We start from the raw sequence: 24,689 nt of genomic DNA, 5'->3' as shown, positions 1-24,689 counted from the left end.
TTTTGAATGACTTAAAATGCATGTTGTATTTTTGTGACCCAGTATTTAATTTTTTTGAATTCAAATCCTTTTAACTTAAGAGTCCACTGTGGCTTAACGTGATATAAAACACAAGTCAACCGTGGCTCTGTCAGTTTATCACTCAGAAGAAACTCACCGAGTTCTTAAGGTCCAGATATCTGGTATTACGAGTTACAGGCATTCCCGATAAGAAGGCTAAAATGTCATTGTTGGCCTTAGGATGAGAAAACAAAAGGAAGAAAGAAAGGTTATTTTCATTACAGCACATGCATACACAAGTACAAAAATACAGACATTAATATATTTTATTATTTCATATTTTATAGACAGTGATACCTGGTCCAGGATAGCTGATCTCTTAGATCTCTGTCTCTGGCGGAGAAGTACCAGGCCAGCAATAATATCACTAGGCACAATGTCCAGGTCTCTGAAGAACTCTGCAAAAAGGCTGGCCACTTCTGAATACGCATCCTGGACATGAAAGCAGCAGATATCAGGACAAGTTGAAAAAGCAGAGTATTAAAAAGAGGACCGAACTACAGGAAGTTTGCCTAACCCTCTGTTTGTTGTGCTCTGTTCAACTAAATAATGCTTCTAGATAGAAAGATAGATCGATACTTTATTTATCCCCTAGGGGAAATTCATGAGCAAAAGTTCATAGCAAATGTAAAAGTGTATATTTCTCCCCACCCCATTAGCAATTCTGAAGGTTTATAAATGAGGTAACATAGCTTTAGCACAAAGGTGAGGCAACTTTGGCTTTACAAATCCACGAGCAATACCGTTTGCCTAACAGATGTTACTTGTGGATTACTGCATTTACACATCACTATACCTCCATGCACGGCTGCACTGATCCACAAATTACAAATACCTGGATGTTTAACATTTTGAGGTACCGTGGCTTTATATGCCCATTGGAGTTATACAGACTCACTGAGGACACAGTAATAGTTTGAATTTATTCAGATAATACACTGGATTCTTGACTGAAAGCTGACTTCCATTCTGCAGTCTAGTCTAGTGAATGGAAGTTACAAGACTGTTTATGATTTCAGTCGTGGCAAACATTTTTGCGGACTGCTTGTAAATTGATTTAAATTGAAATTAAATCATTTTACAGTAATTTTTTGTGCGGAATACTTAATGTCACTGGTAAGTAGATAAGAATAAGCGCCTCTATGTCAGTTTTCATTAATCCTGACAGGGCTTAATGGCATATTTCTGGATTCATTCTGGTTTCAATCCATTTTCCTTCAACCACAGAGAGGAAATGAGTGAGTGTGTGTTGTGACTCACTGATTGTGTATCTTGGGCTCTTGTGCAGCACATGAAGAACTTAAGTCTCCTGCTCCAGCTGCTGGCTTGGCCTTCCTCTAGCCTGTGTCTAATGTAGAGAAAAGGGCAACAAATACTGTCATACATGCCTGGATGTTGTGTTTTAGTTGAATTTTGTGTCAAGACAAAATAAGAGACAGAAATGGCAGAAATGGAAACTCTAAGGGCCTGTTAGTACCTGAGTGTGTATGTTGTGAGGTTGCGCTGACGACGACGGGTGGCTTTCAGTTTGACAAAAGTCCGACCCGTAGGATCAAAGGTGCACATGAGGGTAATGCAGACGCTGAATATCACAAGCCAGTTGCATGCAACAATTCCTGAAAAGGACATTAAAACATTATTCACATCCAAGAATAACAAACACCTTTTAATTTAAAGTGTCTTTTTTCCATTCCCCTTCATACCCTCTTTCACTCACCTAAAGCCAGGTTTTTGGCTGTGACATCAGAGCACGGCTGGTAGTACTGGACAAGCCAGGCTATTCCCACCACGGCATATACTAGCTCGACCAACAGGATAGCTTGAGAGAGAAAGAGGGAGAAGGAGTGAGGAGAATAACGATCACTATCTGCCCAATCAATATAAACTATGTTCAAATTGCAACTTGAAACACAACTAATCCTCAAAACCACCTCCTTCAATGCTAACAGGCAACAAGAGGCAATCGTGTGCAAAAGAGCCTGTTATATGAAAGTGCTGCTGCTTGTCTTACCTAGCCGGATATAGAGAACATACTGCACAGCTTCCCTGGGCTGTGTGTACAAAATGCTGCCTCTCATGCTCAACCACATGATGGCACTCTCACAGATAAGGCAGCTGACCAGGATGCCCAGGTACCCTCGGCCATGGTCCACCAGTGTTACGGAACAGGACTGGTCAGAGCCATAAGGGAGGCCGAACAGAACCACGGACAGAACCACCAGCCTGAGTATGAAACACAAGGATGAGGAAGTAATAATGAACATCAAGAAAAATATAGCGGGGTCCAAAAGTGGTCTCAGACTTTTGGACGCCATTGTATCCGTCTACAGAGACACACTGATAAATCTAAAATTAAATATATATATCAATCAATACAGTGACAAAAACACTGACTGACCAGATGCAGTGCAATAAAAAAAGGAAGAGTGCGGGCAGCACCAGGTCATCACTGCCAACTGACCAGCGCCGCCGAAACATCACCATGCCAGGCATCACTGCCCTGTGGAAAAAGCAAAGACAGAGAGAAAACTTTAGGAACAAATGACATCAATTTCAACCTTGCGTCTTTATCTCAAAACTGTTTATGCCTCATTTCTCCACGGGTACTTCACAAGGTTTTAACCCAATGTCCTATATACTGTGCATCATATTCTTACATCCTTCGAACAGCCAAAGACAGCATGGAAAGGACAAACCAACGATGTACAAACTCACAGTACATTAAATTGGCATAGATGACAGGGCAGTGACTTGGTTTCTGTTTCTTAAACTCTGTATATGCTGAAACAGAGAGGGCTATAGGGATTGTAACAGAAATAGACTTGCACAGAGGAGAAGAGTGAAAGATAATGGGAGGGACTAAGTGGGTGAAGGAATGCAGAGAAAATGCACCACTTAATGATGAAAAGAAAGAGAACCTGCTTCGATATAGATGGTACCGTGCAGGCTACGGTCATGTGATGAACCTTTATTTTTTACATCACTCTGTCCATTCTCTCTGTTGAAAAAGCAGAGTGTTTACTCAAGTTGCCTCTGGGCTAAACTGAAATGAACTGTAAAAGGCATGGTAGGAAGGAAATAGTAGGGAGAGAGGGAGCCACAGGGAGGCTGATGCAGGCCTTATGGTTCTGATACAGGCTGATACAGCCTTTATGGTGGACTGCCCCTGCACATTTGCTGAAAGCTAAAGCACAGCTCTTTCAGTTCTGTCAAAAAAGTATGCCATCCTAAATGCCAAGACTATTATATATATACTGTACACAAAACCCAGCTTTAAGGTAGTGATGAGCTTTGCAACAGATAAAGCAACACAACAAAATTTCTTATTGGTCAGTGTCCAGCACTCCTCTGCTTTTTAGTATTGTGTCAGAATATTTTTTCACTTTCTTTTAGTTATTTAGAATCTGGCAACACCCTCCTAGTTTCACCCTTAAATACCACAGTCATTATAGCTGGTAAAGTCTCACTCTGCATCTGCCTACATAAAATAGCTAGAGATAGTTGTATCATTCCCTGGTAAATGTAAATGTAGGCTTGTAGAAAGAAATCAATGATCAAGACTGCAGCAAATATGCAATGACGTACATGTCCACAATGGGTTTAACTGTAAATCCTGATAGTGCCAATAAGAAATCCAACAAAACGACTGCAGGAAAAAAAGCTATCTGTCTGCAGAACAATAACGTTCTGTGAAAATAACACCTCTGGTCTTTGTGCTTTGTGTTTCACAATGTTCTGTGAAGTGCATCCTTTTCACCACAAACAATCAAGAAGTGTGTACTAAGAGTTTCTAGGGTAACTTCATGCCCCAACAATGATAACAGATGCACAGATGAAAGTCTCTCAAAGGACTTGCTTTGAAGAGAAATAACAAAGAAAAAGCATCTCCACTACAAATCATGAATGGGTAGGCTAACTGCCAAGTTGAATACAAAAGATCTGACTTTGCACAGACCACAAGGAGCTTCCCCTTTAGACATCTCAACAATATGTACATCATGTATTCAGTATACTAGCTCAGCACATAATCATGAATTGAGGCAGGGTCTAAGATTTCCTAGATTAGACTGAGAGGCACAAGAAAGAACCTAGACTGAGCATGACAAATGACCTGAAAATATAAACAAACAATTCTTCTGTGGAATATGCTGTTCCTCATTTATACTTCAACAAGAATGCACCTAATTACCTCTGGAGGAAAAAATCAGGCAAAAAAAAAAAAAAACGAAAAAAAAAAAACTCATTGAGGCATTTGTGCTACCACCTACATACAGTAGCTCTCAGTAGGGATGTGTAGAGTATTACAGAAAAACACTTTTTGCTTTTTACAAACACACTACATACACAGAAAAACTGGAGACCTTGTTATCAGAGTAGATTCCCATGCCCCCCCCCCCCAAGTTCACTGGACTTTTAACTTATAACAAAATTCACAATTCAGGAGCTTGGCATTGGCAAATAAAAGACTTCACATCACACCCTACAGGACATTATTAAGATTATTGGGTCAGAGAGAGCAATCAGGGAACAATGCACCACCACATTATTCTCATGGGGAAGCACACACACAAAATCGAAACTGTGATGCAACAACTTGTTGTAACATTAGAAATACTTTGCAGTGATAAGAAACAAAAGCAGAAGGATGAACGAGTGGGATGAGAAAATGTTTGGGGACACTCTGTCAACACAGGTTTTCTGTTCTTAAACAAGAACTGGAGGTGAGATTTTAACTGTCAGTTTTACTATCCATCAGCAGTAGTATGCTAGCTAATGTTAGCTTCAAGGTCTAGGCAGTGTTTAAGACAGTGTCGCTTGGCAACACAGTCTACTGCTCTGGGATTAACATTAGCTTGTAACGCTAACATTTGGTTAGCTAGGTCAAAAGTGATATTTTCCACTGTTGCAAGGTAGAATTGTGTTGGTATAATGAAATTCAACTATTGGCGCTGTTGTGAAAGTACTGACACAATCATAATCGTCGTCATCCAGATTTTAACTCCTAAACATCAAACATGTTTGATATTATCAGGGTGGCGACATTGAGTCTGCAAGCAGTATGGAAGGTTTAAGACTAGATCTGGAAACCCCTCACATTACCACATAATCTGGGCCCCACATCAGTGCCGACCAATGTCCCAGACCAGATTTCTCCTCCTTCTGTCGGGAGGGGTGAATCAAGAATAAATTTGGCCCCGTAGTCTGAGTCTATAAATATTTAAAATCATAACACACAGTGTTACACACATTGGGACAGTGATCTCATACTTTGTCACTGTATGTCAGACTTTTATATTTGCGAAGAGGGTTGGGCGATGTCTGCTGAACTGGTATGTGATGATGTCTACAGTGAAACAACGCGATGGACAATAACAATAGAGGGCAGGGGGTGAATTATCCCCGATGTTTTAGCCATGTGATAGTTCCCTCATTTATATCCAAAGTGGCTGCCTATTGAGCCTAATCACCTGCACTGATTTTCATTATGTCTGAATACAGATCAAAGGTCTCCCCTTTTGTTTGGGACTAACATGAAGCATGAAAGACTTTTAAGGAGAACTGTGACTGTGACTTTTCTCCGTCAGGTCTACTATTTGGCCTGACTATGACTGACCACAATTATTTCACTACATAAATGTTAGATTGTTTAGTTCAGAGGGTCCTGCTTTATATCACTATGTGCAAACTACTAAACACTGGTATGTCTATCATATTTGTGATATGTTTTGGACCGAGCACAAGCGCATTGGAGAGTAGACGCATCCACACAAGCACACGGCTAAGCGATGCACATTACTGCTAATAGTTTCACACTCTTCCACTGATCTAATCTGATCCACTGATTGGCTTTGCAAATGTTTTCTGAGGAGGAAAATGCATTGAACACATTTGTTAGCCCCCATGCATACACATAATTCATTTGTGCGAGTAACACTGAATGTTAACAGGGCAATGTCAACATATGACATAAAGATAATAATTTTTACAACCGTATTACCAAGCTCTTCTATTGTATAGCCCACTATTGAGATGGAAATTAGCCATTGGCTTTATATGCACACATCATAGGCAAGGATTGGTCTTGTGACAAAATAACAAGCACAGCCTTCAGCTAAAAGTGAATTACATTTCATAAAAGGTGACTGGACATGATAATGAACCTCACTATTCTACCGAGAGGAAGAAACGACTGATGGAACTAGTTCTGCTTTGATGACCAAACTAGCAGACACCCATTATTCACCTGACTGCGAAATGTCCATGATGGCCGCTTGAAAATTTACATTCAGCAGCAAAGAGGTCCGGCCAAGTGTGCTGCACCTCCCAACACTGGTCACGATTAGACTCTCACCAACACCGACTGAAAGACACAATAAACTACAGGCTCAAGTCTTAACTGTCAAGTTAAATCTAAACACGTAATGGTCTTGTAAGCTTTGTGAAGCTGGTTTTCTCTGTAAGGCTGCTACCTTTCATTTTCGTGTTTCTGTTATCTCATGCATTCCTGTTTTCAAACCTTGACATGCACCTGTATGAAAAGGGGCTCATACCATTCGACACCCTACCGCACAGCAGCTGCCACACTGAAGCTGTCACATTCAGAGGGTATAAGCTCAAGAGTGTATAATATGAAATATTATTTGAATAATACTCGGTACAGATGTAACACACCAAAAAAACATGATTTCATGTAGTGGGTGCAAACATTACTGGGCAATTCATGCCAAATACCGACTAATTTCTTCATTGTTTCAGTGACACAAAAATTGTTCTTGCACCAACTCAGCCTGGGCTGTGTTGGCAGTGGATTACAACAAGCTAACTGCTTCAAAGCACAGGGGTTAAACCATGAGCAGTGGGGGGACAGGATGAGGGTTTTGCTTCCAATCAAAGCACTACAGTAGGTGGTTTCACTGATTGGCACACCATCAACCAAAGAGGACAGACAGCACAGTGAAATCAGGAATGTTTACTCTCAGTCTTCCACAGCAGATGGTGTGCCACCCCAATATGGAGCTTGTGTATTTGACATGAATATTCATAAAAAGGAGGCAAGATGAAAAGACAACAAATAATTATGGAAGTAATCATTATATAATAATTATATATTAAAAAGAGAACATAAGGAATACGGTAAGACACAGCTCTTGGCCTACAGATTCCAGGTCTTATGTGGCTCCTCTGCTTTGAGGTAATGCAAGAGAGTGAAGGAAACAGAGGGGTGTGAATGGGTTCATGTGACTAAAGTCACCTCTCAGCTACTTGTAAAACTCTATCTGGGTTGGAGTAACATTAAAGAGGACAGTGGAAGGAGGGAGGGAGGAAACATAGAGGGGAAAAGAAATAAGGCAACATCTGAACTCCCCCCCAAATCTCATTTAGGCCAAAACAATCAGGCCAGAGAAATCTTAAAGATCTCTTAAATGCAGGAGCTGCACACTAGACCGCCAGGGACACTGTTATCAGCACTCTCCTCCAGGCCTGTTGTTACGATATGGCTTAAACTCCCAGCAGAGACCTCAAGAGTGGAAAAAACACCATGACATAATTAGGAATTAAATGGGATTAGAGTGTGACAGTACGACCTTGTTGTAGTGTAAATCTACTCAGTAAAGTTTGTTTAGGTAAAGTAAAAAGTCTGATAAGGTAACATCAGTTCTTTCCATCTGTCTGTACATTCGTGCATTTTCTAAATTGCTTATTCCATCAGAGGAGGCTGAAGCCTATCCCAGCATGCACTGGGTGATTTATAGTATCCAAATTAATGGATGCTTAGCTCTCCAATTTAATTTGCTTGTTAGGACAGCAAAGTCAGAATGTTTACAGGCACATTCAGTCATTCATAACCTTTGCCTAACTTTGCCTTTTTCAAGCAATCAAAGCCTTACACTAGAGAGTACACCAGCCCCTTAGTATGGGCAATCTATCAAGCTGCAAAGTGGCATACGTGAAATCCAGCCCATAACTCTTGTAATCACTTGTGTGTACAACTCATCAGCACTGACCTCTGACCAGATCGGATCCCCTAGCCTCATTTCATGGAAGAAGACTCCGGCCATCAGCACACATCTCCACCCAGCATCCTCACTAATGGCAGTTGCCTCCTCAAGGGCTTTCCCATCCATCACCCTGAGGATGTTAGCCTATTAGTGGTGCTGTTTGGCTTCTATATTATAGACATTAGCAGATGCACTATGACCACAGTGAAATGCTAACAGTTCACTCTCACATTATAGTCATCTTCTTTCACAGGAACCCTGGCCTTTTGATTAATGAAAAAATATATTTGCAATTTTTTTAAATTGACTACTTAATGACAGACAAAATTAGCTGTTTAATTCAAAGTTGATCCGCGTCACAGCTGCTGCTCAAACAATTCAAGGTCATCTAAGAGAATGACACCAAGGAGTCACAATGTGGTTTCCGGAAAAAATGCTGACTGAGTTTGATAAAAGAGGAACAACATAATTGAGGAGAATATGCTCATCATTCCAAGAGGTGTATCTGATGTTTAAGTGTCTTTCATCAGCTCCAATCACACACCGATTCTTGCAATGTAACTACAGCTTCACTACATAAACTTGGTTTAAACTGTGGTGCACTGACACTATGCGAGTAAAAAGTGGATATATTTTATTTTTTTTATTATTTTATTCACAATTAGAAAACTGCATATATTCAACAGATACAGCATGCAACATGGTGTGAGCAATTTAGAGTGTGAAATAACCCATGTACGTATACCCGATCTTCTACCGGTACTCCATAAAATAGACCAATACAAAAGCCACCAAATCCTACCCAAAAAAGGATTAAAGAATATTTTTCTGTGCAATAATTAATTAAGTTTCAAAAAATACCCATAAGAAGTGTTGAGGCCTCACTGCACACGCTTGGACTATTGCAAATTATGATACCATTCTGATTATTTCTTAACTAGAACACAGCAAAAGTCAACACGTTTTGACACACAAAGCTGACTAATTCAACTTTCACAGCAAGTATCCACTTCACACAAAAAGATATAATTATCAGTAGCTTGAGCCACACCTGAATATTTCCTTTTATTGTGATGAAAACCTTGCAAATCCATTTGACAAGAAGCTGGCCAAAAAGAGGAGGAAAATGGACAGGGGGAACAAATATCTACCACTATCAGGACAACTGGATCCTACCCAGCACATTTAAACATACAGCAATGTTTAGTTTAAATAAGTGGATCTCACATTTTCACAGACATAGTCTATATGCATACCATCATGTTCTGAAAGCCTTTCCTGTCCTACATGTAAATACATAACACTTTCACAACACACAAATTTGTCTATTACTGTCAATATTGATTCAACTAACTTGCTTTGCTCATGTAATTGAAGGGATACCCTCCATGATTTTCTTGATTATGATGCAGTCAGGAAAAAAGCAAATTCCAAATCAATCCACTATTGATGCTGAGGGAATAGTTGAGAAACTTCCTAATTTTGTTAATGAGGTGAAATTTCAAACAAGTTTGTATTTTTACACTTCCTCAGGCAATAAAACATTCAGTTCCAGCACCTGAAGCTGGCACACACCCTGCTGTGTTTATAACCTGGGATCAAAAGCACAACCTAAATGTCTAAAACCTGACCTTTAGGACAACTCTACAATACATACAACTCCTAGCTGAGCTGCTGTCCCTGACTATGCTACGATAGGCTCCCTGCACATGGCATGAGTCATGCAAACTCTCAACTCTCATCCTGAGCTAGTGACGCCGTCTGAATCCAAATGACATGTGTTTTGTGAAAACACTGTGACATATTCCTGCATGTGAGCAATGCTTTTGTGCTCCACACAGCGTGCTACTGTGTGCCAGGCCCTGGCCCGTACCCACGTGATGCAACAACAATGATGTAACAACAATGACAGGGCTCCCCATCCGTCATTATGGGCTTTTGTCTTTGACATAGACTTATTGACACAAACAGGGCGCTGGCATGCAGCACAGCATCTTTTCAATTGTCTGATGCATCTTCTACACATCCTGTAACTTGGTAAATCCCAGAACGATCATATTTTCACTTAGACGTATAGCTGCTCAAAAAAATCTATTTCTGTTATCTGTTCATTCACTCAATACGCACACATATTCCTCATTGCAAATAAAAGGTAGAAGTTTAAACTCACCTGGTCTCACTGCTCAAAAGAGAGCACTGTCAATATATCAATACATCACTCCTGAGGAAGCCACAGATACTGGACCTGATTCTAAAACCCACACGAACAGTAAACTCAAGTCCCATCTGATCTCAGCACTGTTGCATATTCCTTGTTTTGCAGAGAGCAGGTTGGTCTGGTATGACTGGCAGCGGGTGTTTTAGTATCCTCCTCTCCTATATAACCCACAGCGAGTCTGCTGCAGCAGCAGCAGCATCAAGTCAAGCTGTGGCACACCAGCCTATTGGTTAGCCTCTTTACTTTCTATCACATTCTCTCCCTTTGTCCCCTCTCAGCTGAAGAAGAACATTTACTTTGTCTTCCAAGCATCTCCACACACACACCTAGATGAGAGCAGATCTTACGAACTGGTTTGAAAACAAACAGAGGAGAAACACTAATCCATTCTCAAAACAGGCAAATACAGATCCCTCATCTTACTGCCGATTAATATGCTACAACATAACCTTAAAATTAAATATAATAAAACAGGCCTTTTTTTCCAAGTTTGTCACTTTGCCTTCAGACTAATGAAAAGCAACTCTACTACTTTTAACAGTAGAGTAGTAGTAGTAGTAGTATCACGAGACACCTTTCAAAGTGATAATCCAACCATAAACTGCAGTATATTTGAATGTCAAACAAACACCCCCTGTAAGCTTAAAAGAATTGTACACGTTTGTTTTTTCTTGCTCAAGCTGTGGTCAGCTGGACTTGTGTTAGTTACAACAAATTCCAATAGAGCCCAGTTTTCATGTAGGGACATGTATAAAATTTTCCACATAAACCTCTTGAAACCATCATCAGGAAGAAGTTTGTATAGATGTTTTCACGCTTTCTTTTTGCTATGAGAGCTTGTCACCAGTGGAAACTACCAGGCAGCTTTCAGTGCCTCAGGAGCTAAGTGTTTGATATTCAAAAGACAGATTTTTGAGTAAAGCGTCACATCAAGCAACTTTGTGTTTACTATTAGTCTGAACAGTTATATGACAGACAGGTCCACACTTTTAGTCTGGCACTAAAAACAGGATATGTGATTGTCTTACAAACAGGGAAACTTCACTCATGTAGCAATGTCCCCTGTATTTTTCAGCACTTGATTAAACAAACATGAAACAGTTCCCCTTTCACTTTGTCAAGTGGGGGATAGTACTGGACAGTATTCAGTGTGAGTCCATACAAATGGGCTGCTCTGCTCTGATGCGTTGAGGGTGCTCTGACGAAGACTTTTTGTCAATACATCACTCCTGAGGTCACGACACGCATTGACGTGGGCCTCACCTATACTTCTGTAATCACAGTGATCAAAATGTTCTGACATAACATTTGACAAATATTAATTCCATTTCTGAAACGCATTCCCTTGCTCATACAGTATGTTTGTTTTGCTTTGCCTATTAAGTAATAGGCAGTAAATACCCATGAACTACAAACTAAATTTCATTCATGTTTAACGAACCACCTGTGGACTTGTTGTAATTATCAGTAGGAGACCGATTCCCTCACTTGTTCTAAATTCAGCCCAGTTATGCACATACAGCTCTTCGCGCATTTATATGTCAGCATGGAATACACCATCTTTCAGCAGGATGCACACTGGAGATGAGTAGAGAATCTATGTAAATTAAGGTGTGTCCAACGAAATACAAGTGAACAGACTCCAGTAATACATCCTGGATTTATCTAACATTCGCTGCAGAAAAAAAATGTGCTGCAGTCTGGACGTCCTGTGCTGATCCATGGGATGTGGCGTGGCGCTTTTATTTGTTAAATGAAAGATTATCTTTTAAAATAGCTAAGAATATATCTATGTTGTAAATTCACAGAACAATGTTTTGAATGCCATGCAGTCTGTACACACATTATGCAAGGATGTGGCTTTGGTGACAAAGTTGACAGACCACACGCACATGTGAAAGTCTGTGTTTTTGGTCACATGTTGAAATACAGGGTTCAGCCAGAATTGCTTTCCAGACAGGATTGACTCACATCAGTGTCATCTGATATCCCACAATTAATTGGTGAACTACTATTCTCTATTAAGCTCTGTTGGCACACATTCAAGCGTACAGTTATGCAGTGACTTCCCTTTCCTGAAGGTAGCTTGGTATGATGTCAGAAGCGAGAGGTATCAACAGGAAAGGAAAAATATTTGTTTGGGGGAACAGTGAAGGCAGGCTCTCGAGGACCTGACATATAGTGAGATGTTGGGCATGATCCCGGACAGACAGACTACTAAGAATGACAACAGAAAATGCTGAGGTTACACTGGGTTGGCATGATGGTGCGACTGAAGCACAGTCCCACATCTCTCCATCTCCTCTGCTCTCTGTCATATATCCATCTGCTCCAGTCTCTCTTTTTCTGCCTGGGTCAGTGTTACACTCTGCTCAGATCAAGATTATCTCCAGCATTTGTCACATCGCTGGCTCTGCTTCTGCTGTCTCCCACGATCCCGTCTCTCCCTATTCTGTCCATCCTGAAGAATCGCCCCCTGTCCTATCTCTATCTCACCCTCTGCCTCTCTCATCTTCTGTCTTCCCATGATCATGCTCTCTCCTTCTTCTTCTCCTCCTTCCCACACACGCATTCAGTATTCATATTTTAGAGGACATTTATGAGCATGAAAACGAGCGTGTGCATCTGCACCATTTTCAGTGCAGAGGAAACCTACATATTCTCCCCTAGCTTTCCCCTGTTCTCCTCCTCCTCCTTATCTAGCTAATCCAGATTCTGGTTTTGGTTCGCGTTGCTCATCTTTTTTTAGACTGAAAGCCATGTGCCACTCACTCCTACTCTCCCTCTGCCTCTTTCTCCATCTTTTTCTCCCACTGCCACCCACTCAATCCCTTTCACCTCTTCCCACTCCATTTTCTCTTCTTTCAATTGATGTGATAGTATGTGCACTGCAGATTGCATGTGTGTGTTTGTGTGTATATGAATGTTTTTCTTTTGTGTTGGGGTGGTAACATATGTGCTCTGCCAACCTGTCTGTGGCTTTCTGCCACAAACCACGTACAGATCTCTTTGTCGTATCTGATCAGATACTGAAAATAACTGCAGCAGTTTTGTCCATGCAACACTACTGCAGCCATAGGTTTTTCAGCAGGATGCCGAACGTATTGTGGTACCTTGAATTGGCATTTTCCACACAGTTGTCTTGAACAGTTGTACACAGTAGATTCTGCAATACATGCACATCTGATCGGGAGGGGACACACACAAACACACACCTGCTTGCAAAGCACCTGCCAGATCATCAGTATCATCATTAATACTGTCTCATGGATATCATCACAGTGATGCCCGTTTACTTATTTGGATCACCTGTCCCATGATGCACTATCAAAAAGAACAAGTCTAAAATGAAGGTGCATGCTATGATAGCTACATCTCCACAAGACACAGGGAGGACCTTACATAAACCAAACTTTTGTACATGCACCAGGTATAACAGGTTATTGGCAACTCAAACTTGGCAATATTGATCACCTTGGTACCTCTCGAGAACTTGCTTTTTGCAAGCACCATGTCTGACAACTGAATACACAGAGGTTACAGGAATTTGTTTCCCATGTTTTCCAAATTGTTTTACGAAACACTGCACACTACTGCTTAGAGAATAATCCATTTTCAGTCCACTTCAAAGAATTATCTGTTGGTAAAATGCTGTTTTCCAATTAACGTGTTTTACAAGATACAGTATTAGAGAAATGTTCTCTGCACACAGACAACAAAATGAACTTCAATTTTAAGGGCCCTGTATTTTCAAACTACAATAACTTCGTACCTGAGTTAAATATTTTGAGTTTAACTAAACATGTTAGGTCTCCCTCATATCATTCCTCAGTTTAGCTGATATGTGCAAATATATCAGTTGATGCAAGGGAGTTACCTTAAACGAATGGGTGATTGTCTTGGTGGTTTTGTCTTCAAAAAAATAATTCTTCTCTCATAAACACTCACCTATACATCACGTATGCAGAAACCGTGACAGATGAGTGTTGAACTGTTCAGATCCTATGAGCCTTCGTCTTTTGATCCAATATTTATGTCCATTGTTGGTCCATAAAACTCCTACTTTAAGTATTCCTTTTGTACATTGTGTTTGTTACAACATAGATGTCAACATCACAAATGACTAAATTTGTTCCATCATTATTCTTGGTTGTTACCTGCAGATCCATAATAATCAAATACTGCAAAAATATTCCACTTTGCTTCTGCTTCATTCAAAAGCAGTGTCATTTGTTAAACTACCTTCTACAACACAGCATTAGGTCCTGCTACATCAAATTAAATTAATAATTCTGTAGTGGAGAAGAGGAGCCAGTTTTCTGGCACAGGAAGAGGTGACGCATGAGAAACTCTCACACACTGACGGGGAAAACAAAGAGCATATCTGCCAGGACTCACTGGAGGCACTCAGTTTCCACTAGGGTCGTTTGCAACATACTTTGCCTTACTCAGTCTCAGGAAAGCCAGTTCAGTTAATTCAGTTCTTGTTTTTTTTTTTTGCTTGCCCCTAGAATATAACCGCAACCCAGTTAAGTGGTGTTTTCCACCTGTCTTTGTCGAGACTTCGAGACTTGAGGCTAGACAGTTTTTTTTTAAAAGCCAAACCAATGATTGATGTACACCAAAGTTTCAGACCTTAACATAGCATCAGTGAATGCAAACCATTTACATTCAAGTACAGAGTTTAAATATGGATGGTATGGGGAGTTAGAGCAGAGAGGTGCAAGACACTGATGACAGGCTGTATTTCAGGAGCTCTTTTTCAATTTAAATTTGATCAAATATGTTGTATACTGAATGTAGGCTTGCCTATACTTGATAGGCTTAAGGGTAAAGGCAGGATTACAATGCAATCTATATAAAATATGTCATAATATATAAATATGTAAATAGTAAAAGCTGGGATATAGTCCAGTACTCATCCGTGTGCCATAAACATCTCAGTGCTCCTGATCATAACACACTCATCTGACACCTTAGCATAAAACAGAAGACTACATCAAGTCCATACTACAGCATGTGCCACATTACGCATAATGAGAAACATTCCTCTCATTCTGCTTCCCTGAAGTCATTGTATCACTCTCTTCAAATGGAGTATCATATTACTATTCTTCAAAGCCACACACTCCAACTGACACCTCTGGTCATTTATGCTGAACCATTGCATAGTGAAGGCATTTGAAATGAGTGGCATGAGGGTAACTACAACAGAGACATCCACAAGTAGAAGTTGTGAGAAAAGGAGGGCCCAAATTATCAGTGAAATATTCTCAGTGTGAATGATAAACAGGTGTGACATTCCCCTTGCTGTCTCTGCTCCAGGTCCTTGTTTAAAAGGGGAAGAATGTCATCTACTGCCTAACCAAGGGCATCTAGTCTGGATAATGTACAATATGATAATGTATGCATTAGTCTGGTTAGTCTCCCTCTACTCATGAAAAGACCAGCGGACTGATCAATTGGCTAATAACTAAGCAGAAAAACAAGTCAACACAAACACTGGTAATGGAGTCTGATTTAACTTAGTCAAGATTTGGCCAGTTTACACCAACTGCACCAAGAAACTGTCACACCAGTTCGTGCCTTTGTAACTTGTGACTGGCAGGTCTAATCATTTTGACAGTTTATAATATAAATTGACTGTAAAATAAAGGACAAATAAAGAAAAAAATCACTAACAATGCGGTTAGCTGCAGCCCTCGGTATTAATATGTGCAACAGCATCCAAACGTGCGCCTCCAACAAGTCGATCATCAGAAGCAGCGGCAGCAGCATAGTGTCTAATCTCATTTAATCAGGACAGCTGCTTAAGGTGGCATCCTGCGGGCCTAGCTAGGAAATGTGGCCTAAGAAATGTGTCTGAAACCGTCACGAAAACATGAGCTAAAAAGCCGGGTCACACTGTCCGAGCCGCGGCGGGCTGACTCCCCTGCATGTGCACGTATCTTAAGGCATTTTATCAGTCAGGTTAGTCAGCCTCCTCATCCGGTAGCTGCCGCTCACCTGTATTTTGACGATGCCTTGCCAAGACCCACTGCATCGGTTCCGCTCGCTCTCCCATATCCTTCCAACTGCCGACCCGCCTCAGCCTCGCTCTCCCCGACACGGGCTCAGGGTTGGGGGCGATGAATTCATAAATGTCTCACCGATAAAAAAAAAATAAAAAAAATTACAACAAGCGTATAGACGTCATTACAACAGGCGGATGAATGGACACGGAGATATCAAGGACCCGGAGCTTCCTCGGTTATCTGCCGGGTGTCAGGCAGACTTGATACATGGCATCAAAGAGCGTGATTAATTACACGGTCGTTTTCAAACCGCTGGCGACTGACTGCTCAGTTCTCTGCTTAATTGCAACACGTCGTCAGCCGTGGCAGTTCACTGACTGGGTCATTTTCACGTCCCTCCGTCGGAGCTCGGAATGATGATCTCTATCCACAGGAGATAACAATCCCTAAGGTTTGACCGAACAAGACGAGTCCTTCGTTTCTCACGTTGCATTCAGTCAGTCAGTGGCTGGTGTGTGCCATCAGCCGGACAACTCCCGAACCCCAGCTCGGAGAGCAGCCAAACGGAGGTAGCATTTTCCGAAAATCTGGCCCATCCCATCGGACATTTCTCACACAGGGAAAATACGTAAGAACTGGCTATTCCCCTTCCGTGTTTGGCAGCGCAAAACCCGTTTTGTTTACGCACACCTGACTGTTTTTTTTTTTTTGTAAATGGTAGACCGCAGACACTTTTGAGATCCTACGGAGAAAGGGCGCCACTGGTGGTTGGTGAATACCAAGGAATCAGATTCAAAGAGAGCAGTGTTTGTCGAGAGGATGCCGCTCCCCTTTGTGAAGTCTCCCAGAGAGACCCCGGGGGGGGGTTGACACTTATTCAGTTATTACATAGCCTAGTTTGGGGAAGCTGTTAAATATGATAAATATAACATTGGCCTAACGCAGAAATATTATTTGATTGAGTCCTGTTGTGCCGCTGCGCATGCGCAGTTAAGTATTTACCCAAAGCAACGTAAGTTACCACAGCAACGAAAGAGAGACCCACACTTGTGGAAAATAAACATGGATTTTAAGCAGCATTTTGTCCAAAACAAACACAAACCTATATACAAACATAAAAATGTCACGTAACAGATCCAATACATGGATAGTTTTTCGTAATTACCTAAATGTATCTAGTGAACGTGTCCTCACACATTACATCAAGAGAAGATATGAAATTGACGTGAAAGGGGTAGGTGGGGCTTGATGTTTGATTTTCCGAGTTGTTTTTGACAAGTTTGGGCTCATATTTGACTCGCTTTGGTGGTGTCTTCGAACCAGTGCGGATTTGACCGACGACTCCTTACTTCCTGATTCCTATCTTGACGTACTACGCTCCTCTTTGGATGGACGTAGACTGGGCGTGGATCAGCGTCACGCCATAAAATCTAAACATGAAGATAGGTACTGTCATATGTCAAAAATGCAGGCGAACAAGTAAAGGCTGAGCCAACAATCTACAGAGATGAAATGAATGCGAAAAACCTCATCAGAACACTCAGCCTCGTCCAGTCACAGGGACTTGTCACTTTCACACAGCTTGTTGCCAAGAGTGTTGACCTCAGGTTTAAGGGTTATTTGGCAGACATCCCCCGCCCGAAAATAGATCCAAAGCTGGCTGTATTTGATGCGTCAACTGCATCAGGTTTCGTCTAATCAATATGAGATATTGTTTGGGGAATAAAGGCTGTAATGCAAGAAACAGATATTGCTCTGCATATTTGAAATGTATAATTCTCACACTAAAGCACATTTGCATAGACAAGGGTATAAACTTGATGCAGATACAGGATGATTCCTCTTCATACTCCTGTATGAAGAGGAATTATCCTAGCATAGAAAGGAAATTACTGGATAAGGGGTACAACAATCTTGTGGGAATTGACGGATGATGGTGAGTGGTGTTACTGGGGTATGTGTTGTAGAAAAAGTTGAAGTCCCTTTATACTACTTTAATTCTGCCCTTACAATTACATAACAATGATCTGTCCTTGTGCTGCATTTGTGACCTGTCTTAGTACTGTCTAGGTCTGTGTGAGTGCTTTCTGATTTGTAGTTTTCAATCAGTGATAATGTACTTCTGATATTTTTTTTCAGGTAAGTTAAAGACAGCTCTTACTCAGTGAAAGCTGGATTGGGTCCAGCCTGCACAGGATAAGCAGGTATAGAAAATGAATGGATGGAGACACAGCGAGAGAGAGAGAGAGCAACTGTGTACATCCAAGTTCTTGTAACTGTTAGCCCTGAAGAATAAACTGAATGAATGAATTAGTAATTATTAGAATTATTCCCTGTGCAGACTGTATTAAACATATGTGTATCATGTTTTGTTTTTACTGTGTTGGCTCTGTACAGCAGCACATTGGCTTAAACAATGAGACTAAAAGTCATTTTTTACTTTAATTAGGAGGGTATTTACACCCATGGATGAACAGTGCATGATCTGTAGCTCAGTCACTCAGCTCCAGCTCTGAAAAAAACGTTTGGGTCTATCTCTAAAAGGGGTTGTGATTCCTACCAAACATCCCCAAACACACCCAGTGAGCACTTTAACCTGAGCAACTGTTTAAATTGAAATCAAATGTGCTTGAGCCAAAACAGTCAAAATATCCTTTTTTCAAATACTTACTCCTATTATTTTTAACAAGATCCTTTATGTAACATGTATTATATCTGTTTTTTTTTTTTAAGATAATCATTTAAATAATTATTACAGCCATAAAAATCAAACTGGATTAAGAATGTTTAAAAATAAAAAAGACTCTAGAACCAGGATGTGACCAAAGGATGCACTACCCCTATTTTGAGAACCAGATGGTACATCCCAGTCTCTCCTCCTCTCATTCTCCTCCCTCCTGCTTTCAGTGTCCTCCATCTCTCCGCTTCCTCTGATTTTCTTATATTAAGGACATTCTGACTTCCAGAGACTGCTGCTTCCTCCTCAACCTGTCATTCTTGACGTCTCTGCAGCACTGTTGGAGAGGTATGTAATATCCATATTTCTTCTTATTACATCACTGCAGGATTTAATAGGAGGCATTTTTTGTAAAGATGTGTCCATCCTACATTCTGTAAAGTGCAAGCTGCCATGATGTGTTCATTAAATACCAGTAGTATTTACTCCTCTTCATTCTTTCCCCTCATTTGCGTTTTCACTGATTTCCTCTATCGCAGTCACTGTGGTTCTGATTTCTCTCCTCCATCTTGTCCTCCGTTTATAGCACATATGACTCATGCACTTTTAAAGTGGGAGAACAGAGAGCAAGCCATGGAAAGAGATTGAATCTTTCTGTTATTTCGTCTGGAATAGGCTCTTGTCTGGGTCAAAGGAATATAGATTCAGTCCTTGACTATGAATAGGCTCTGCAGCTGCAGTACCATTCTCCCTTCCTCCATTACAAAACTAACAGATTGTTCCATGAAAAAGCTTTGAACAGGAAGCAGCCGTAACATTATGTCTTCAGTTGACGATTATGTCACAGCTGTTGTGACCAAAATAAACAATTCCCTGTCCTTCTGAGCATCGGAGTGTTCCCATCAATGTCATCTTTTTCCAAGGTCACATTTAAGGCCCCACTGCCACATGACTGCTTCACTGCTGTACAGTGAATACATTGATATTAAGGGCTCTCTCATATGTCAGTCTCTACAGTCAACAGAGCAGATAACATGATGTCTGAGCCTAATTTAGAGGGATAATCTGGCTGTGTTGGTTTGCCGTTTTTCCTCAGTGAAGCAGCACAGAGCTGACCTTATAAAGACTCCTCCTGACCAGACCACACCTCTGCCTCTGAGTCCATGGAAGCCAAGGCCAAGTCCGGAGCTCCAGCGCCCAAGGCAGCATCTAAAGTAGAGAAGAAGGAGCCGGCAGCCCCACGCAAGGCTGACCCTGCACCTGCAGCCCCTGAGCCTGAGCATCCTCCTTCCCAGGATGGAGCAGCAGAAGCTGAAGCTGCAGCAGCAGGTGATGAGGCTGCGGCCTGTGGCACAGACTCTCTGGAACACCTGAAACCCTTTCTCATTGGTGGTGCCGTTATTGCTGCAGGAGCCATCTTGCTGGGAGTGTTGCTACTGGCGAGGAGAAATTAGAGTGTCATTGCTGATTGGTTCACAGACTACCATGGTACAAATGGGGGATGGGGAGCCACTGTGCAAATTACGTTGTTTTTTTTTTGTCGGCTTGCTTTCACTTGTAGTGAATCAAACCATTCAAGTTTTGATCAAGGCTGTATATGGAGCATAATTACACATAGCATATGCATGAAGTTGCTTAAAAACTGCATCTGAACTCTAATAATCTATTTCTTAAAAAAAACAACAAAAAAAAACCTCACTGTAGTACTGAGCTTAAAGGCCTAAACTCTCTAAAGGTAGCTTATTCAACTACTTTATCTTATTTAATCCAGTTTGCACAAATATTGACATAATCTTGCAATATTTGTACATTCTTGCACCGGAAAAGAGCTTGGTTCACTTTACGAAAAGATCATGAAAACTGTATTCATAATGTTGAAACTTATAGATATACTATAATACTGGTTATCAGAGTTGTTGTAGGTTTATTTTACTTTTAAATAAGACAGAGTGAAATGATAGGCCTGAAAACAGGTGGGAATATGCATTATGATTGATTGCACATATTTTGGCAACATTAGTGCCTAACCGAATGGAATAAGTTTGTCTTTCTTTAGAGTACCCGAATAGAGACACTGCATCCCTACATATCCAAAAAATGTCAAATAGAGAACGGTACAGAGCAATTTAAAGGATAAACCTTTATAGAGACAGAAAATATAAAGCATGCAGTGATTTATGGATAGGATGTAGGGGATAAAACACGTATAGTATGTGACAGAGAAGAATGGTGAAGTTATTTGCTGCTGTAGAATAAGAAAGAGTTTTATTTTACTTTCAAATGATGTCAGAAATCAATAACCTTTCATGTCTTACACAATAGGCACAGTCGTGCTGGTTCAATCTGTTTACATCTTACAGTAGATATTTAGCTGTAGCAGCCTTTAGAGTTGCAGTATCAGGTTTAAAACTTGTTGCCAAAACATGGGAGTTATTTCTGTTTTTGCTTTGCTCCCCATATGTGGCTATAGGGAAAAACATGATCTTGTTTTCAGAACCTCATTAATAACAAAGTACAACTATAATGTAAGGCGCATCCTAGGTTGCTAATACAATGACAGTGAAGTGTAGAAGAACTACTGCTGTACAGTTTACTCAAAGGAAAAAAAATGCCAAGCAGTCACAATTCTGTTGCTGCATACACTCACCTGTACAGCTGTACACAATATTATCCACTCACATGTAAAGCTCATGGGTCCCTGTTGCATACATAGATAGCAAAGAGACAGTTCTGACATAAATCATTACTTGATTTTAGTTGTAAGGGTATATGAACGCCTTACCGACCACATATATTGTACGAACATACCACATTCACCACCCGAAACACATCCAAAAGATAGTATGCCAACACCAAAACAAACTTCACCTTACATTGTACAATACAGTGTACCAAAAAAAGAGAAAAATCCTATTTTCATAAATTCAACAGCGTATAAATGCAATAATTCAGATAGGACTCATCATTTAGCACATGTGCTGTAGCAAGTTAAATTACATAAATGATGATGTAATAATGTTGTTGGTGATTATGATGTATGATGTTAGTGACGGCAATGACGGTGATGTTACAGATGATGATGGTAATGATGATGTTTTTCATGGTGACTGTAATGAAGATAATGATGGTTATGATATATTTTTGATATATTTCTAACATTTCCTTATGCACACTCTCTATGCCCCCCAACTCCTTAATGTAAAAAAAGGAAAGAGGTTGTAGTCCAACCTTTATTAAAGGCAGTGAACCAGCCCAAGTGAGTATTTCTTTGATAATAATTGCATTCTTTATTCAAAGTTATTCAGAATTGGTGATTTGCAGATAGCTGCAAACAGCTCTATGAATTAACTAGAAGTGAAATTGTCTTTAAGTTAAACGGACCATTCATTTGAGTTAGTGTAATTAATTTATAGTGTCAGACAATATAATTGTAAGGATATATGTCTTAATCTTAAAGCTACTCCACTAAATCTTTGCATCCCATATGTGGCTTATTTTCTGTATTCTGTGATTTATGTTGAATGCTTTTTGTTCCAATCTACATTTCTATTTTTTAAATATATGATTTCAGTTCACAATCCTCAAAATTCAAACATTTAAAATGTTTAAAGGCTAAAAATTTGGAGACACAGGCTTTGCATCTGACAACAGCAACAGAAATATGTTATCTATATAATATCCAAATAATACCCACTGTAAAATGAAACCTTTCATGTTTAAAAAAACTGTATTTAATTATCTTACAACACAGTGCTTCTGTAAAATATCTTGCAGCAGTCAGAACATGTCTAAATAACCACATGTAAAGCATACTTTCTAAATATATTTACGTGTTTGTGTAAATATAAAAACATTGATAATTGTTATGTGGTTATTTTTACCCTCAATGATCGATATCTACACTAGTACAGCTCTATTGTCCTGTGTGAGCTGTGCTGAGAGTTTGTTGAAGTCACTAAAAGAATACACACAAAATCATAAAGATATAGGCAGTAACCAGTACAACAAGACTCCAGCGAGTCTGGGAGATGTTAAAAAAGTATGCACAGTCAGTCTGTGCTGAACACACTCTTACAGCTCTGCTGTCTGCTCAGCCAAAATGAGTGAAAACAGCATTGCACAAGATTGTAGAATGGTTGATGTTGACTCAACTTCATGGTCATTTTGGAGGTTGCAGTTGGTTGTGCTGCTAGATGTTTCAAATACTTTGTCCATCCCATTTAAATCAATGAGGCTGTGAATAATAAACGGTTTCAGTTTATCAGTAAACATTTAAGGAAGTTGTGCTTTAATTTTGAAGGATGTGAACCGGAAGCCTTCTTACTGTTGTTGCAGCCGGTGCAAACGAGGGAAGTCGCCATCACTTTCTCGTTGCTAGTTTCTCTCAGAATAACATAACAAATTTAAAGCTTCAGGTAAACTAGCCTTGTGACGGTGAGTAGACAATATGACATTTTTAGACTTTGTGTTCCGACTGGTAAATAACTAACTGTGTCAAGAAGTTACTAGCGGCTAACGTTAGCTAACAGTATAATGTTGTGCTAATCGCGTGGCTACAGTCTATGGGCGAGCTTAAACCGTGTACCTCTAAGTTCAGATGCTACTGTAGCTAAAGACTTATTTTTGTGTTAACCCTTTTAATCAAAACGTTCCCATTAATGCCAAGTTCTGTTCTTAGAATCTTTGCAAAAACACTGAAGTTAGTAATCCGACACAATACTAGCTAAAACGTAGTGTTTAGCGCAAACTGCTCAAACACATCAATGTCACCAAAAATGTTACTTGTATTAGCATTAACCAGTTAATTGATACTATTTAGGTAGTTACCTTGCTAGCGTGACAATCATTTCTCTGATAGTGATGTTAACAGAACGATGTGCCCGTCTCCAGGTGATCTACAATGATAATCCCTATCCGGTGCTTCACGTGTGGGAAGATCGTGGGTAACAAGTGGGAGGCATACCTCGGCCTACTCCAAGCTGAGTATACTGAGGGGTAAGTTAATATCCTCTGGTTTCGTTAGTAGTTGTTGTTTCTGGTAGTGTGTCAATTAAATGGTTAGTAAGGCTTAAGTCAGATCCAAGACAAATTACAAAGGCTTCTCTGCATCCGTGGGAGCAGCTGTGCCAGAAGAATTTTCTGTAAGTAGTCTTATTGAAATTCACAACACAAGAGAAACTTGAAGCCTATTTAGTTGTTGCATTTCCCCAAAGGTTTTGAGCTGTTTACAATCAAACCCGGGACGCAATTTAGGCTGATATTCTCAGTATTGTCTGCAGTAATGTCCATGTACTTCACTTATTTATTATCATTATATTATGCATTAGGACTGACTTTACCTCCTCTCTCCCTCTTAAGTGACGCACTTGATGCCCTGGGCCTGAAGAGATACTGTTGTCGGAGAATGCTCCTTTCACATGTGGATCTTATTGAGAAATTGTTGAATTATGCTCCGTTGGAGAAGTGATTGTAACTGGCTTCCTCCAGGAACTGCATGGACTTTGTGGGGCTGTGGCATGGACAGATTCATTTTATTATTTTGATTTGTGACAACATGTTGAGGACAGTGAAGATCTGAAACATTAATTGTGCACCTATTTGATTATACATTTTTTTTCTAAATAAAGCTGTTATATGACATTGCTACCTGTATTACTGGTTTGTTTAGTTCCCATGATATTTCTTCTGAAACTATAATGAAAATTAGATCTCACGCTTGT

At 40.2% G+C, this 24,689-nt stretch overlaps 2 protein-coding genes across 3 annotated transcripts in view; one reads left to right on the top strand and one right to left on the bottom strand.

Annotated features, from left to right (window-relative positions):
- Positions 1 to 16,877, bottom strand: part of dagla (diacylglycerol lipase alpha) — a 33,387-nt gene extending 16,510 nt beyond the window's left edge. For both annotated transcript variants that reach the window (XM_022767833.1, XM_022767834.1), the window contains exons 1-8: positions 16,285 to 16,877; positions 2,459 to 2,560; positions 2,072 to 2,283; positions 1,778 to 1,879; positions 1,538 to 1,676; positions 1,321 to 1,408; positions 358 to 492; positions 158 to 235 (exon numbers count right to left, since the gene is read on the bottom strand). In XM_022767833.1, coding sequence (XP_022623554.1) covers positions 158 to 235; positions 358 to 492; positions 1,321 to 1,408; positions 1,538 to 1,676; positions 1,778 to 1,879; positions 2,072 to 2,283; positions 2,459 to 2,553 — 849 coding nt within the window. In that variant the 5' untranslated portion in view covers positions 2,554 to 2,560; positions 16,285 to 16,877. The remainder of the gene's footprint in view (positions 1 to 157; positions 236 to 357; positions 493 to 1,320; positions 1,409 to 1,537; positions 1,677 to 1,777; positions 1,880 to 2,071; positions 2,284 to 2,458; positions 2,561 to 16,284) is intronic.
- Positions 16,878 to 23,287: 6,410 nt separating this feature from the next.
- Positions 23,288 to 24,612, top strand: polr2l (RNA polymerase II subunit L). Its single transcript, XM_022767854.1, has 3 exons — positions 23,288 to 23,403; positions 23,860 to 23,964; positions 24,328 to 24,612. The coding sequence occupies exons 2-3, from the start codon at positions 23,870 to 23,872 to the stop codon at positions 24,434 to 24,436; spliced, it is 204 nt and encodes a 67-aa protein (XP_022623575.1). The 5' UTR covers positions 23,288 to 23,403; positions 23,860 to 23,869; the 3' UTR covers positions 24,437 to 24,612.
- Positions 24,613 to 24,689: the final 77 nt, after the last annotated feature.

This window comes from Seriola dumerili, unplaced genomic scaffold (genome assembly GCF_002260705.1).
Source record: "Seriola dumerili isolate Sdu_G_001 unplaced genomic scaffold, Sdu_1.0 BDQW01001299.1, whole genome shotgun sequence".
Taxonomy (NCBI): domain Eukaryota; kingdom Metazoa; phylum Chordata; class Actinopteri; order Carangiformes; family Carangidae; genus Seriola; species Seriola dumerili.
This window is presented reverse-complemented; position numbering and strand designations above follow the sequence as displayed.